General features: G+C 38.3%; 1 protein-coding gene across 3 annotated transcripts; it reads left to right on the top strand.

The window, feature by feature from the left end:
• The first annotated feature begins 2,005 nt into the window (after positions 1-2,005).
• Positions 2,006-14,773, top strand: rcc1l (RCC1 like). 3 transcript variants are annotated; one of them, XR_008643290.2, is made up of 12 exons: positions 2,006-2,072; positions 2,560-2,850; positions 5,416-5,545; positions 5,619-5,747; positions 5,891-5,957; positions 6,113-6,164; positions 7,848-7,932; positions 9,291-9,472; positions 9,641-9,728; positions 13,646-13,819; positions 14,002-14,124; positions 14,224-14,287. XR_008643290.2 is itself a non-coding variant. In XM_055200504.2 (12 exons), the coding sequence occupies exons 1-12, from the start codon at positions 2,022-2,024 to the stop codon at positions 14,299-14,301; spliced, it is 1,413 nt and encodes a 470-aa protein (XP_055056479.2). In that variant the 5' UTR covers positions 2,006-2,021; the 3' UTR covers positions 14,302-14,773. The 3 variants fall into 3 exon arrangements, 2 of the variants coding, with proteins under 2 accessions (XP_055056479.2, XP_055056480.1); XM_055200504.2 differs by having other exon boundaries at positions 14,039-14,124; positions 14,224-14,773; XM_055200505.2 differs by lacking the exon at positions 2,006-2,072 and adding an exon at positions 2,085-2,245 and having other exon boundaries at positions 14,039-14,124; positions 14,224-14,773.
• The last annotated feature ends 3,019 nt before the right edge of the window (positions 14,774-17,792 follow it).

Consider the following 17,792-nt stretch of genomic DNA (forward strand, 5'->3'; position numbering starts at 1 on the left):
CATGTTTGATAAGAGTCTTGGCCTGAACACATTTTAATGCCAATATTCAACATCAGTCATAGCGCCACCTAGAGGTAGCAGGAAATGCCATGTTTTACTCTGTGATTTACTGCTCTTAGAGATTTAATCAAATCATCATCATATTTGGTCAGACTGATGTTAAGCCCTTTGCGGTGATAAATTGCGAAGATCTTGACTTTTCGTTGAAGGGCGTGTCCGTGGCAGCCTAGCAAAGTGTGATATTTCGCCATGAAACAGGAAGCTGTTGTAATTCAGGCATACATTGTTTGATCTGCTACAGACTTCACACGTTTGATAAGGGTCCCGGCCTGAACACATCAATATAACAATAATCAGGTACCGTCATAGCGCCACCTGCTGCACACAGGCGGTGTGGCACATCAATTTTTCTTTGAATATCCACCTATATTTACCCACTTTAATTCATATCCCCCTGGTTCACTTCTTTACTTATGCCATAGGGTGGCGGTGCACATGCGTGCGAGGGCCCTTCCATCGCTGCTTGCAGCTTTAATGTTTTATCTCTTTTTGTGTCTCCAGAACCTGTAAATATATCAGTTTTTATTTTTGCAGTTTCTCTGCCAACTGCTTTAGTAGAGCAGAGACTTTTATGCGTTACTTTGCGCTTACTTCCACATCTGACGTTTATCTTTCACACGCGGAGACATGCACACGTGGACAAAACCGTGAGAAAGCCGGTTAAGGTGTTTATATGCCACGCGAAATCGGGGTAATGAGCAAAAAACTACCTGTGCCGATCGGTTTTTGCTTAATTACAGGGCTTTCCCCGATTAAAGAAAACCGTTTTACGCGTTTACATGACCACACGTGTTATCAGTTTATTAAGCATAATCGGCGTAAAATTTGCATGTAAACGCACTCATTAGCTCATTTACATCTAAAGGTACACATTTAAAGGTGCTCCCACCCAAATAGGGGCATTTTGGACATGCTATAATAAATGATCTGTGGGGTAAACAGAAACATTCTGGACACACCTGAGAATTGTATTCGGGTGTGCCTCATACATCTTGAAAAGTGAAGCAGCTGGCTCTTTAATCATCCCCTGGTGGCTGGCTGCAGTACAAGTCATAAACCCCGCCCTCTCCATGCAAACAAACGGTACTCTGCTCTAAATAAATAAAAATGTACACTTCCAATACAATTTTCCGAAAGATGGTTTTGGTCCTTTAAGGTTGTTATCACGCTGATATGTGTTCAATTGTTAATTTTTGTGATCAGTTTCATTTTAGCTAGTAATTTGATGCTATAGAAATGGGGCGTGTCGTTATGATTGGTGAAGTTGAATTGGGCGTGCGAGCGTTTGATACCGCCTCTGGCTTCACGGAAGATTCCTTCTGCACATGCCCTGGCTCCAAACTGACATTTTTACGTAACATGGCAGCGTCCATGATCGGACATTTTTTGCTTCAATTCATTACAATGAAAGGAAGCGATGTTGCGTCTTCCATCTTCCATCTCACCATCTTCCAAGTCTATGCTTGTAATACATATTGTAAAAATGGGTATTATGTGCCCTTTAATGTACCTGTACTTTATATATACTTTGAATCAATATAAATAATTGATTGATTTATAAAGTGTATTTATAATGTAAGTATAGCTTAGGACATAATAAAGATAATAAAGTAAATAGTCACTAATTTATTCATAATTTAAGGCTGCTTGATACTATAGCACTTTTATATATACAACTCATACAACAGAAATATTAATGCACATATTTGTGACCATGCCTGTGAAACTTTACTGTTTTCAGGTTACAGAGTGTACATTATGTAAAAAAATAAAACCTTGATATCTTTTATATTGATTAAGTTCATGTCAAAGACTGACATTTGGGAAAAATTAATTGTTGAAATCAAACATTGATGCTCAGATTTTGTATATTTTAGGCTTTGGTACGTATTATAAAACCACATTCGCCCCCTAGCGTCTTTTTAGATATTGCACAGTGTTACGTCATAAGTCGTACGTCAATGTCAGAGTTCACGCGGCTGAACTGTCATGGCTGCCTCCACAGAAAACATGTTAGTATTAAGTAAAACCACAGAGAAAGGACATATTTTACATGATATTTACCCGTATTTCATTTTCAAACACTGATTCAGTTTAAAGATTTACAGATTTTCGCAGCGATTCATTATATGGCTGTGAAGTTGGTTTGTTTTATTTTATAAAGCTATTTAATGATCCTTCAGTGGTGAGTAACGATGTTGAGTGTACCTCTGTACTAAACTTGCATTAACTTTTACCAAATCTAATGTGTAATAACTACCACCGTAATGGTATTACCATGATATACATGTGTAAAGTAATGCAAAAAGAACCGTTTACAAAAAAATGTGCAAAAATGTATAATAGTACACACAATAATAATTGCACACACACAGGCATATTTTTTTTTTTATAACACAATGGAGTTGTACATGACATGTCAATAATATCATGTTTATTTATAATAATCATGTCACATTTTATTATGTTTTTGTCACAAATATATTGTGTCCTGTCCAGGTGACCACCACAATGGCATTAGTCAACATTCGTACCTGTGTCCGGTATGGTATACGCGTGGGTCTACGAGCATTTGCCACAAAGCCTGTCAGCACAACCAGAAACCAGCAAGATGACATAGCCGTGTTTCAGTATGTGGGTCAGCACAGGAAGCCCAAAGAAAAGGTGTTTGTATGGGGCTTCAGCTACACCGGAGCTTTAGGAATCCCCAGCTTTGTGGTGCCTGACAGTGGCAGGAAAAAGCCAAGGAAATACCAGCTCACACCTTATCGCCTGGATACTGAACAGAAGGTAAAGCTTTATTTGCATTTATGCCTCAGACGCTTTTATCCAAAGTGGCCCTGGGATCGAACCCATGGCATTTTTGCTGCTAATGCAATGTTTTACCAGTTGAGCTATAAAGGTACCAATGCAGTGCCATGATGGAGATCTGGACACGTACCATAGTTAATCAAAAACTTATTAGGATTAGATTTACGGGTAAAACAATTACATCAGGGGTTCCCAAACTTTTTTCCTGCGCACCCCCTTCTATGCCCCAATCGGGTTGGCGCACCCCCAATACACACTTCAAAAAAAAAAAACCGCTAAAAAGATTTGTTTTTAAAGACTAATGTTTAATCTTGCGCAAATAACCAGTGGCCGGTTGCAACTACGTCTGACATTGTGAAAAATATTTACACTTGTTGCACCATCTGAAACTACGACCAGACGCAGCTACGCTCCGCATATATGATGCGCGCCCCCGTGTATGCGTTTAACCACTGTGATATTTAGATGCCATTCGAGTTTACTATGGTAAAAAACGTACACTTACTGCCGTCAGCTAATAGATGATATATGAGAGTTTCCTCATGTTTACTAGTGCGCTCTCCTTCTAGATGCGTGCGTAACGTGCAGACCCATCAAACACATTCACGAAAGCCTTTACTGTTCGCACAAAAGGTGTATAATAGTTTGCAGATTCATTATAACAGCTCAAGTTTAAAACAAAATTAAATAAAAGCTTTTAATAAGTTCTCTACAGTGTCTTTAGTATTTATGTATTTTATTATATAATTAATAGGGCTTGGGCGCCGCGTTGGATTCTGGGACGTCGCGGCCATGTTGGTGGCCTCGCGAATGTAAACATACAGCAAGTTGAACGAGGAGAAGTGGCGGAGTTGGGAGAATTAAAAGAAAGAAAAAAGATGTTAAAATCCGGAAACGTATGTGGAATTTACTGGGATACGTTACACGGGGAAGCAGGGACCGGTATGTGGACAAAATCGGAACTATTAACGGTTAGGATCCATATGAAAAAAGAGTTAATAAAGAGCCTTTTACGATAACAGCGTGGTTGTTGTGAGAGCACAATTTCACGCCAATCTGTAAGCAAAGTCACGTATGACCTAGCTTCACAACTAGCTTAGTTAATGCAGCAGTTTTTGCTGTCAGCAGAGGGATAGCAACAGAAAGATGAATGTTGAAATTTTCCCGTATTTTGGGGGAGTAAACCGGGACAGTTCCCTTATGTTCAATGTTGACTTAAGCTATATAAATTAATATTCAGATGTTATACTTCACTGTCGTATATATAAATGTCATTTATATGTCATGTATACACATTACTGAGGGGTTGAGGTTAATGTTTGCTTTCCGATATTGAATAAAACATAATGAAGTTTTCTGTAATCTGTCATTTTTAATGTAAATTACTTTTAATGTGTTACTTTATTATTAATACAGCAACGGTTACCATGGTTGAAAAAATAACGACAAATTAATTAAATTAAGACACACAATTAAGAGAAAGTATGTCTATAAACAGAGCGCAGCATGGAGCACAGCAGTAAAGGAGGCAACCAACATGGCCGCCACGACAAGTAATGACGTCACGACGCCCAAGCCCTATTGGCGGTCTCTTTACCATGCATGAAAACACATTGCTTGCGTATTTCATTATTTCTATTTTTGCCATAAAAAAGTATCTCTCTCTCTTGGTCCCTCTCCTCCTTCGTGACTAACCACTTTATCATAAGACGTCCCACACTTGACAGTTTCCCTGATTTCAGCTAGTCAAGCATATTTATAATATATATGGAATGAATGAAATGAGTTGGCACGCATATAGCGGCTGCAGTGCATAGCAGAAGAGCAGTGCGTAGAAAAAGACAGCAGCTGTCTCCTACGTTTTTATCAAAAACTAATTAATTATAGTTTTTTATTTAAAATTAAAGCGATTACAAAGAAAAAATGTTTACCGTTAATTTTTTTTATTTATTTATTGTATGGAAAATCCCACTTAAAGAAACAGACCGCCATTACATTTTTCCTCTCGCGCACCCCCTGGTGGCAGCTCGCGTACCCCTGGGGGTGCGCGCACCACACTTTGGAAATCCCTGATCTAGTGGATAATAGCGCAATTATAGATTACTGTAGAAACTCAGGAAAGCGTCATTTGCAGGGAAATGTTTTCTTTTAATTGACGAGATAACTCCTCAATGGAGGGAAAAGACTTAAAGAGCACCTATTTCATTGCTAAAAAATTATGTTATTTTGTGTATTTGGTATAATACAATGTGTTTGCATAGTTTATGGTTAAAAACATATTATTTTCCACATACCGTACATTTTTGTAGCTCCAGATTTCACTCTTTTCCTGAAACACACTGATTTCGTATAAAACTAATCGATTTGAAAAGCTCTGTGTCCCTGATTGGTCAGCCATACGTTGTGATTGGGCTGAATACTTTTGACAGGTTTTAACATGCAATATAAAAATGATAACAGACAAAAACAAGTATTGCTATCATAAACAAATGTTCAAATATTAAACATGTTCTTTATTATGTATGTTATTTTTGTTTTTGCTAGATTACCTCAGCAGCCTGTGGATATGGCTTCACGTTGCTGGCATCTAATAGCAAAGACCTGACCAAACTGTGGGGCATGGGCCTGAACAAAGATTCCCAGCTGGGCTTTCAGCGTACTCAGAAAGACAGACGTGAGAGAATGCACCAATTTCTAAATGCTGGACAAGCACATATACCTGGTGATAAACTGCTTTGTGTTTTCAGATAAAAGTTATGACTACGTTCTGGAACCTTCTCCAGTGTCTCTCCCATTGGCCAAGCCTCAAGAGACACGAGTGATGCAGGTGTCTTGCGGCCGCGCTCACTCACTGGTGCTCACAGATTCTGAGGGAGGTGTGTTCAGCTTTTGTGTAGATTTTTTTGATCATTGAAAAACATTTAGATCTGATTGCATTAGCTTTAAATTAAATACAATTGAATTCACTGTAATTTCATGACACACTTTCCGTTTTGTTCTCTCTTATGTCTGTCATCAGTTTTCAGTATGGGTAATAATGCTTATGGACAGTGTGGCAGGACGATTGTGGAGGATGAGGTTTACAGGTTTGTACCACAGCAACTAAAATCAAGCATTTCGATGTGCAAATGGTCACTGACATCCATAACAAAGAAAGTTGAACCTGGTGTTCAAGTAACTGCTTTATCTTGAGTTTTGAGCTTTGTGTGATGTATGATAATCTCCCTTGGTTTTCCCACAGTGGAAGCCATGTTGTTCACAAAATTGAGGGTTTTGACAGCCGCGTTATCCAGGTATGTGACAATATTGTTATGATAAATTAAATCATAGTCGGAGAAGTAGCATTTACATTTACGCATTTGCAGATGCTTTATTCCAAAGTGACATACAGTTCAATACAAGGAATATATATTATTTTTCCAGTATGTGTGTTTCCTGGGTTTAAACCCATGACCAGATGCTCCGCTAACGCAAAGCTCTACCACTGAGCTATATAAGAGCAAATCAATAATAGCTAACAGTAGCAAATCAACACAACCATATCAGTGAATTTGTTGGACTATGTCTTCCTTGAGTCATGGGATTGAATCTGTAATGCTCTTGTAGCTCATGCCAATATTTGTAACTTACTTGTGTTTTATTTTATGAAATCCTGCTTTGCATATGAAGTAACCGTTTTATAAAAGCAATAAGCCCCACGAAGCAGTGGTGTTACAGTGCATTTTATAACAGCTAAGGGGGCTTTAGTTGTTATAGGGGCCCCTTAGTTGTTATAAAATGCACTTGTAACACCACTGCTTCTCGATGAAGAAAAGATGACAGAATAACACGGCTGATACTGGATTTTTTGTAAAATTAAAAAAATTACTTTTTAATACTGACTGACAATACTGATGGTGTTTATCGCGTTTTGGAACAAAACTCTTCATTTGTAGCAATAGCCAATATGTGGGTCAAAATTATCCTTTTTTTTTTTTTTACAAAAACATTAGGATATTAAAGGAATAGTCTACTCATTTTCAATATTAAAATATGTTATTACCTTAACTAAGAATTGTTGATACATCCCTCTATCATCTGTGTGCGTGCACGTAAGCGCTGGAGCGTGCTGCGACGCTTCGATAGCATTTAGCTTAGCCCCATTCATTCAATGGTACCATTTAGAGATAAAGTTAGAAGTGACCAAACACATCTTTCCTATCCAAGACGAGCAGCTACACGAGCAAGCCCGGTGGCACAAAATAAAACGCAGCGCTCCTCTAAGCGGATCCAAAAGAGGAACCACACTTCATGGCGCAATAGCACTCTTGGGAGCACCTCGACTCGCCTGAAAAGTCCGCTCCCCTTCTCACTCTCATAATGGGAGAGGGAGGGTGTTACTGCGCCGAGTCAGAGTACTCCCAAAAGTGCTATTACGCCATAAAATGTAGCTCCTCTTTTAAATCCACTTACGTTTTATTTTGTACCACCAAACTTGCTCATATAACTACTCGTCTTAAATAGGAAAAACGTTGATGTGTTTGGTCACTTCTAACTTTATCTCTAAATGGTACCATTAAATGAATGGGTCTAAGCTAAATGCTATCGAAGCGTCGCAACGCGCTCCAGCGCTTACGTGCACGCACACAGATGATAGAGGGATGTATCAACAATTCTTAGTTAAGGTAATAACATATTTTAATATTGAAAATGAGTAGAGTATTCCTTTAAGTAAAATTTCCTACCGTAAATTTTAGTGGTGTTCATACCTGTCAAATTATTTCGTTCATCTCGTTTAAATAATTTCTCATATTTTTCCTGTATTTTTAGACTTTCTATAAAAAATCCCACTTGCCGTATTTGACACTGGTCTTTTTGTGCTTTACTGCTTAAGTCAGAAGGTGTTAGGGAAAGCAATGTCTGCGACCTATGTGTATAAGAAGTCACTTATGTTGATGAGGGCGAATATGATGTGTTGTGTTTCTCTTGTCTTGTAGGTGGCTTGTGGACAGGATCACAGTGTGTTTCTAACAGAAAAAGGCTCAGTTTATGCCTGTGGGTGGGGGGCAGATGGACAAACAGGTTTGTATCACCACCTTTCTCACTTTTTCATCACTCATGTTTCTTTGTCTTTTTCTATGTTTCAGTCTGTTATTTATCACGTCTAAACATTAGTCATGTCCAGACCAGGAATGTAGCAACTATTTAAACTTGGAAAAAGTATAATTATTATACATAAAGTTCACTCCCACACTGTAAAAAATGTGCAGTCTTAAAGTTTTATGTGTAATCAAATTGGCTTTCAAGTCATTACAATACACATTTTAACTATATGACTATACTTTAACTGTTAGAGAATTTTTTATTTAAATGTTTTGAAGTTATAGCAACTCATTACTAGTCAAAATTTAGAAAAGTTAGTTGAAACGACTCGGAAAGCCTTAAAAATTTAAGCCACTAAAATGTTTTACAGTGCAATAATCTTTTATACCACATGCCTTTGAGTAGTTCATGGAGATATGCTGGGTTAACTTTGTCATGTAATAAATATTTTTAGCATGTTTTCATTTGGCAAACACTTTTATCCAAATCGTCCAAATGCATTAAGGGCCCATATTATGCAAAATCCACTTTTACAAGGTGTTTGGACATTAGTGCGTGTTGACAGTGTGTGAACACAACAACCCTACGATAAAAAAAATCCACCCTCTCATTTTTTAATCCCTGTTAAACCAAAGCAGTCTCACTATGCTGTCTTGATTCTCTTGTTAATGTGACATCACACAAACAAAGCCCCACCCATGGCCACTGACTGACTGGATAATTTTAGCCAAAAGCTTTTCTAAATGTGATTGTTAGCACATTGTAGCGCTTATGCAGCTAAAGATAATATTGTATTCACAAAAATCACAATTGTTTTTATCCAAAAGCACTTACTGTTTGTTGTTAAGGGATGTAGGTACTATAGCTTATTTGCATTTAAAGGTACACACATGTACAGCGCTTTGTTTGCTCCCAAATTGGGACTTTTTGGACATGATATAACAAATGATCGGTGGGGTATTTTGAGCTAAAAACAAAATTACATATTGTAAAAATGGGCATTGTATGTGCCCTTTAAAGGTCCTATTTTAATATTTTGTGTTTTATCTGGGATTCAAATCCATTACCTTGTCATTGCTAGAGCCATATATTACCACTATAGGAACACAGAACCGATCTAATAAGGTGTATGACATTTCCTTCCACTTTATTTGTAAGTTTTTTCATATGTAAAAAAAGTTTATCAACATTTTAAGACACATATCCCCATTTTAACATTTGACTGTGTAGTAAAAATGGGGATCACAAGAAATATGGGAAGCTAAGAAATAATCCCCCTCTTTTCAGATTTGGTTATTACATAACAGACAGTAATTTGTACAAAATGTGTTTTTAAGGTCTGGGCCATCACAACAAAGCCTCTTGTCCGCTGCCTGTTGGAGGAGACCTTGCTGGGGTCAAAGTTCGGCAGGTGGCCACATATGGAGACTGTAGTTTGGCTGTGTCCAATGATGGGCAGCTGTACGGTTGGGGGAACTCTGAGTATCTACAGCTGGCTTCTGTCACAGAGTCGACCCAGGTGAAGTGGCCGACACAAATGTTAAAAGAATTAATTACCTACTGGCAATACCGTTCAATATGTTTTCAGCATTATCGTGATATTTACATTAATTTTCTTTCTGAAATATTGTACTCTTAGCGGGTTAATGTGTTGCCAGACTTTGCAGCTCATTGTTTTTTTTTTTAGATCAGCTCGCCACGGCTGCTGCCCCTGAAGGCTGTGGGTCGAATCAGACAGGCGGCATGTGGAGGAACACAGGTGGCTGTTTTGAACGGTAAATTTACTGTAGATCTCAACCATAGACTGTAAAAAAAGATGGACGACGCCCGTTCGCTCTTCTATCATTGGTGAAACGTGAAGCCGCCAGTGTCCCGATACGGCGCTGACATCTTGGGTCTTGTGTCTGGGCAGTAGCGTTTTCTGGACCAGTCCTGCACAGTAGTGAGCAGGAAGTAAAGCCGCGAAAGCAAGGCCCCGCCCCATTCCACGCAATGTAAACAAACAATGCCGGCGCTTTGAGTACACGGAATGGTAGTTTTCCTCATCTTGTACTTCGTGATCAACAAACTAACAAACAAACAAACAAAATAATACTTTAATGGCATTAATAAACCTGTGGTTGTTTTCTGTGATGAGAAAGAAACGTAAGCCATCAACATCTAATAATTTACGTGAGAAGCACTCTGGAGACGGAAAATGCCAGTTGCTTGTTCCCCCAAAAGCATCAAGCTCTCTCGTGCTAACACATTGATCTTATAAAAACTTTTATTTTACGCGAAGCCAACGAAAATCGAGCAGGACCAAACATTTTACAGCTGATCGCGGTCAAAAAAGTTCAGCGACGATGTCCCAAGTATAACCGCAGCAATGACAGTGTACTTAATATGACAAAGTAAGTGTTTTGATTAATGCCATTTAATGTTTATTTTTTTAATCAGTTGATACCACTAGTCAACTAAATGAATATAACATGGCAAAGATGAATGCACATTTATATATTGATTCAATAGATTTATAGCATTTTGAAAAAAAAAACTTGTCATGGATTTATTGCGTTTTGTGGAAAAAAATAATTAAATTTTATAATAAATCTTTGAAAATCAAATTATGGATTTGAATATTTTATGTTTTTATAACCTAAAGATGCTATGTGAAAGTTTCTAAAAGAAAATAGTGGTTTTCATCTTGTCACTTTCTTGGTATAGAAAACACGTTTTTACCGAAATTAGTCAAAATGGATTTATTGCGTTTTGGAACCAAACTCTTCATATATAAATAGTGTTTGCCCCCTCCCCTAAAATATAACTTAACTGTGGTTTATCGCACCTGAGTTTCTCTAGCCACACCCAGGCCTGATTACTGCCACACCTGTTTGCAATCAAGAAATCACTTATATAGGACCTGCCTTACAAAGTGAAGAAGACCAAAAGATCCTCTAAAGCTACACATCATGTTAAGATCCAAAGAAATTTAGCAACAAATGAGAGAGAAATTAATTGAGATCTATCTATTATAAAGCAATTTCTAAAGCTTTGGGATCCATTATTCACAAATGACGAAAACATGGAACAGTGATGAACCTTCCCAGGAGTGGGCGGCTGACCAAAATTACCCCAAGAGCGCAGCGACGACTCATCCAAGTGGTCACAAAAGGCCCTACAACAACATCCAAAGAACTGCAGGCCTCACTTGCCTCAGTTAGGGTCAATGGGTCTCATTCATGAAACACGAGCAAAACGAACTTTTGTGTAAATCGTTCGTAAAGACCTTTTGGCATACATTTTCGGATTCATGAAAATGTGCGTATTTTACAAATGTTAGTTGGTACGAAAGAAATCTACACCTGCTCCCAGCCACGCGTAAATGGTGCGTTTAACATCCGAACGTTTGCTCATCAATAAGGCTGTATTTTAATTCACCATAATCATGTACATATTACACAGCATTTTGTAAAAAATATTATACAGTAATTATATACGTTTTTTCTTTTAACTTAAGCTCCAGTAATAGCATGTGCAAACGGAACACTTTAATCAAATAGGCTACATTATTGATTTCAATAGGGCTGGGCAAACGAAATTGTTAAGGAAATTGTTTCCTATGAAATGGCCAAAATCAGGCATAACACATTTACGATGGCTAATATATAGATTTGGCAGAGCGCTGCGCAAAAGGCGTATTTTCAGAGACGCGCAGACTTACTTGCCGAGAATGAAGACTGGTTAATGAGTTGTTTCAGGCTACCCAGACCAGTTCTTTTGTGAAAAGTTAAAGCTCACGTAACACACGCTGTTTCTGCATTTCTGATGTTAATCTGGAGTACCTATAGAGTAGTATGACATCCTTTATATCTCCGAAGAGTCTTTAGTTTAATCAGATTTATAAAAGAAAGATTAGCTTTACCGAATCTTTCCGATTACGTACAAAAAAATGCAGAAGGAGGAGTTATAACACGGGAGGAGCGAGTACGAGTCATGCAACACTATACAACACTGTTTTAACTTATGATTCACTACATGTTCGTGTCATTTATATAATATACACGCGCCTATTTCCAACATAAGACAGAAGTCTAACTTACCACGTGTAACTCGTCATGACCCGGTTCTGAAAATCCACCGCATCAAACACACACGCAAAACTCCGCTGCTAATCCGGATAATAAACTATATCCATTGTTTCCATGAGGCTGGATGTCTTCTCCTTACATCCAAAAACACACTTCTTGTTGTGCCATTGTTGACTTTTGAAATTAAACAAAGCTGAGTGGCGTGATAAGCTGTTAGCAAGCTCTAGCGTCTCCCGCTGACTGACGGCTGGGCGGGGTTTTCCGGGGGAAGTTTTCCGGCGGAAGCCCATATAAAGAAGTGATACGTATCGAAAACCCCTGAAACGTCAGTTAGAACCGTAATCGAAAAAAACTAGCCAAAACTTGTACGAACCCTGGCGAAGTGCATTCGGCACAGAAATACTCTGAAACACGCCCAACTGCATTTTTGACACTTTGCCTACGTTTAGCATGAGGAAACAACTCTATAACTGTGTTAATAAGTCAGAATGCTTGAAATACCATTAAACCCCCCCTTTAAATCTGCTCAAATGTAAACTGCTTGTGTATTTTCTCTAAAATTATATATTTTATTTTTGAATAAGATTTTTTTGAAGTTAACTAATTAGTTTTTTGCAGTCAAGTTTCAGTTCGATTAACAGATGAAATTTCATTAACAGCATCTGTAATGTGCTGCCAAGCTTCCTTTTTTTTAGGACCTGAGACGCCACTATGTATGCTTGAAAATAAAATTTGACTTTTTGAATTAACTTCTGATAATAAAACTTCAATTTCTGCATCTGATAAATTTTTCTTTTTCATTTGCTTTTAAGAAGACATGTTGAAATCCTTCGTTTGGTGTCATAATATGATGCCCATATATAGTTTTCAGTCGGATTTAATGGGCAGTATTTATGGTAATAGAGAATAAGCGTGCATGCGGGTCCCATGTACGATTGATAGGAATTCATTAACACATACACACATTTAACTATCAAATCTGACGTTTACGAAGTATTTGTGAATCAGGAGGAGAGTTTTCTTTGATGATCCTCAAGACTTTTGGGAACTCTGTGGACTGACAAGACAAAAGTTGGAACATGTGTGGCCCATTACATCTGGCGTAAAAGTAACAAAGCATTAAAAAAAAGAATAACATACCACAAAAAAAATGATGTGTGGGGATGTTTTGCTGCTTCAGGACCTGGAAGTTATCACAAACGCTTGATTTCAGTTGTAGCTGCTAAGGGTGGCCCAACCAGTTATGAGGTTTAGGGTGCAAGCACTATTCCACACAGGGCCATGTGAGTTTGGATTTTGTTTTCCCTTTATAATAAAATCCTTCATTTATAAACTGCATGTTGTGTTTACTTGTGATATCTTTGATTAATATTTAAATTTGTTTTATAATCCGAAACATTAAAGTGTGACAAACATGCAAAAAAAAAATCAGGAAGGGGCCAACACTTTTTCACACCACTGTACATATAGTTGACCTTTTTAAAGGGTACCGTCCCAGTGAGAGCTTTTGTGCCTTTTTTTCTGAGTGTACTTATAATTAATCTTTTGTAGTATTGTTATTTTTCCTATGTGTTTAATGTTTTAAGTTCTTATGCTATCATTAAAACAAATAATCTCCGCAGAGGAAGGTGAGGTGTTTGTTTGGGGTTTCGGAATTCTGGGAAAAGGACCAAATCTTTCCGAGTCCGCTGTCCCAGAACAAGTGCCGGCCACGTTGTTTGGGAGGACAGAATTTAACCCTACAGTAAAGGTCTCATCCATCCGTTGTGGGCTTAATCACTTTGCGGCCATTACAGGTAAACGTCAATCTAAAAATAGGTTTTGTTTATGATTACATGATTTTTTTTTAAAATGCTTATTAAAAAAGTAAATATCTCTTCCACCAGTTCAGTCTTTTACAAACACCTGTTAAAAATGATTGCGCAAGCAATTCGGTATTAAATACTTTCTGTTTCTTGGCCATCGTCCATGTAAATAGAGGGCCGAGTTATTTTCTGCGTGGATATTGCTTTCAGAGCGTGGTGAGCTGTTTGTTTGGGGGAAGAATGTGAGAGGGTGTCTTGGCATCGGAAAACATGATGACCAGTATTTTCCATGGCGGGTAAGAAGCCAACAACACTGCATTGTATTTAACACAGAATAGTTTATGCGGTCTTGCTGATAAATCGCACGGCACGCTAACGTCTTGTCATATGTTTAGGTGACGGTCCCGGGCCACGTGACGGATGTCGCCTGTGGTGTTGACCACATGGTTGCACTGGTTAAATCGATCGTATGAGTAACCAGTCATCTCTTGCACATCTCAGTGACTTGTCAGCATGCCAGATTTTCTGTTTCTTCAGAACGCCTGGACATCTGGGTTCTCAGAAAAGAGTCTTGATTTGTCACACTGCAACAAGCGAGCTGAGTGTGTTTAAGGTAACATGGAAATTGGACACCTTGGCTCTTTACAGTCCTCAGAAATATACTTCATACAGAGAACAGGAAATTCTCTGAAGTATTTTTAATGAATGTCCATCTACGGTAACCAATAAAGATGTTATCAGCTGAAGCTTTTTGTTGATTCTCAGTAGGCTAGATGAAAATCTCATCTCAAAACAGTGCTTAGTGACAATACCAATGTGGTGTAAATTAAATTTTGACTGTTGTTTATATGTATATGTTGTGTTTTTAATATGCTTTAAGACAAAACATTTGCAAATTCATCATTGCAGAGTATTTTCTACATAAAGCAGTTTTTTTCCTCAAAACCATGGTTTGAAATTGACTTCGTTTCCTACGTCACAAGTATACAACCAACCACTTTGACACATTTGAAAAGTGGATCAAGCAGTCGAGCCATAGACGTGTATTAATGCATAGACTCCCTGCTGTGATGCTCACATGTGCAATGTGAATGCTCCAACCTGTTGACATCAGCGGCAAAATAAATATGTGCTGCATTGCGAAACCATCACCTTTATGTCTGGAATTTCCGAGTGTGGAATCTATGTACATGTATATCTATGGTCGGAGCTGAGGTATGATGAGAAGAGGCATAGACTTTAAAGCGTGTACGCCTGCAGCAGGCATATGTTTTCCAGTGGAAGCGCCTCACTTTTCAAAAACGCCTGCAGCAGGTGGGTTTTGTCCGCCCACAGTTTTTGGGTGAAACGCTCAGTCAATGTCACTTTTCACTCAACCATCCAATCACAGTGGAGGACGAGCAGGACAAATATCACAACATCCAATCGGCGTGTTGTACAACGAATGATCAACAAAACCAATGTATCATAGCAACCAAAGCGCCCACTGTTAGCATCCGCCTGGTGTTTAAGCCGCGTTTGAACCATAGACTGTAAAAAAAAGGTGGACGTAGTGTCCGTGATGTCACCCATTGGTTTCTGAAGAATGTTTTTCAAGGCCAATAGTAGGCGGTGCCTGCCGTAGCCATCTTGGCCGTGCTCCACCTCGCATCACTCGCGGATATCCGAAAATGGGTAAAGAGGCGGGACGTGGGTGAAGCTGAGGTGGCTGGTTGCTGAAACCACGCCCCCTAGCTCGACTCTAGTGACAGCAGTGGCTGTTCAACCGACACACAAGTGGCCACGCTTTTTATTATGCAGAATTTTAAGGCTTAATAAAATTTAAACAGATGAGTTGCAAAAAAAATTCACCCCACTCACAGTTGTCATGAAAGGCAAAATTAGCTATATAGACCAAAAACACTTTTTGTACCAGACTGTAAACATATTATTTTCTGCTGTAAAGTTGGGCATTTTAACATGGAGGTCTATGGGAATCGACTCCCTTTTGGAGCCAGCCGTTTAAATCACTTCCGAATTGGCTTCATCAGAGAGATCTTAAGGTTGCCCCTTGGTTTAAACGCTTGGGTGTACATGGTCCCTAATTTGCATATTCATGGGTCTGTGTATTCCAAGTATACACAGGATGCATTAATTTTCGGTGTATGCTAAATGAGGCAACGATGGGGACTTACATTCAAGCTATTTTAAGGTGTGAAGAAATTATCACTAGAAAAATTTTTATATATGCAGTTTTGATGCTCAAAGATACGTTTTAAAGAATACGCCTTATTCAGTCCGCCGCCATGTTGATTCCAAACCGAGGCTATGAGGGATGAACGCCCAGAGCATGCGCTTTAAACCTATTATTTTGTATCTGAATGCTAGTTGTTTAGCCATCAAAACACAAAAAATACAATGTTTAACAAAATTCCACAGGACAAAGAACCTCAGAAATCATGGATTGTTAAAATTAGAAGGGAAATATGAAATAATTTTGAGATAAGAGCAGCGCAATATGTACATAAAATCTGATTTGTTAATAGCATGTTGTATAATCACTAATTGCTAAAGTTGTAAGCATGCTTACATATATTTAAAAAACTAATATATATATATATTTCCAATTTGTACAGATTACAAAAAACGCAAGACAGGAATACGTTATTAAGTCACGTTATTAAGTCAATGTTCATGTCTTGAAAAAAAATAATGGAGAAAATACATGGGACATACTATTATAATCTATACAAACTGTATACTTAGTTGTCAGAAATTAGCAATTAGCCAACAGGCTAACATCCCAAACTGATTTTCTGTACACATTACGCTGTTTTCATTAACAATCCACTTTCTAAGGCTCTTTGTCCCGTAGAAACTTGCAAAATTACGTATTTTCTGTTTTGATGTCCGAGCGACCAGCGTCCAGATACAAAACAATAGATTCAAAGCGCACGCTCTGGACGTCCATCCCCCACAGCCCCGGCCCGGACCCAACATAGCGGCGGACTAAAAATAGATTTAACTGCTTCAGGGGAACTTTAAATGAACACATCTGGCTTTACTGTGCTTTCATTTTGATGTCAAATGATTTTTAAAACAGACAATCAGGGTTCCCAGACTATTTGACCATACAAGAAAAGACATTTATTAATAGATTTGCTAATGAATCATTTAGACCAGGGGCCTCATTTTTTTAAATGCTGCGTAGAAACCATCCTACATTTGAACTTACGACCATTAATTAAAAAATGCGTATGTGTGATTCATGAACCAAACGTATGTGTAAAAAAATTAAATCTATAAATCGCAAAAGATTTTGAACTTTTGCGCAGCTGAGCAGTTTCAGATCTCCGCCTTTAAACGATGCCTAATTAATGTCATAGACATAAAACATAGATATGCACACTAGATGTCACCTTGGGGTTCTAAGCATGCATTCTAAAACCGCCGCCATCCTGTAAAAAGGGTCTTACCATAGGAAGTAGCTAGGTAACATTGCTATCTCCGCCTGAACTTCGAATTTATGGACGATGCCGGACTTTTGCGCAGCGTGTGGAAGTTAGGCCTACTAGCACTATGCATTATATTTAGAAAAAGTAGATTTCCTTAATATCAAAACTTATATTTTCTCTGGACTCAATGCTAAATACATGTGGGTTTTTTGTTCGCTCCAATAGTCAGAAAATCGCATTCATTGGCTTATATTTCCAACAACCTGCAGCAATCAGACAAGCAAAAGTGCATACCTCTACTCAGACTGATGTGGCGCTAAGCACTTTTCGACGTCAGAGCCAGTTTTTATAAATATCACAATTTACAATCAAATCTGTGCGTACGTACGCTTTATAAATGAGGCCCCAGGTTTGGTTTTGTGCTAATCAGACACAATTAAAGCTTGTCATGCTGTGTTCACATCAGCCACGGTAGAGGCATCAAGCGCGAGTGATTTCAATGTTAAGTCAATGTGAAGACGCATTGACGC

The sequence above is a fragment of the Misgurnus anguillicaudatus genome, chromosome 22 (assembly GCF_027580225.2).
Source record: "Misgurnus anguillicaudatus chromosome 22, ASM2758022v2, whole genome shotgun sequence".
In the NCBI taxonomy this organism is placed as follows: Eukaryota; Metazoa; Chordata; class Actinopteri; order Cypriniformes; family Cobitidae; genus Misgurnus; species Misgurnus anguillicaudatus.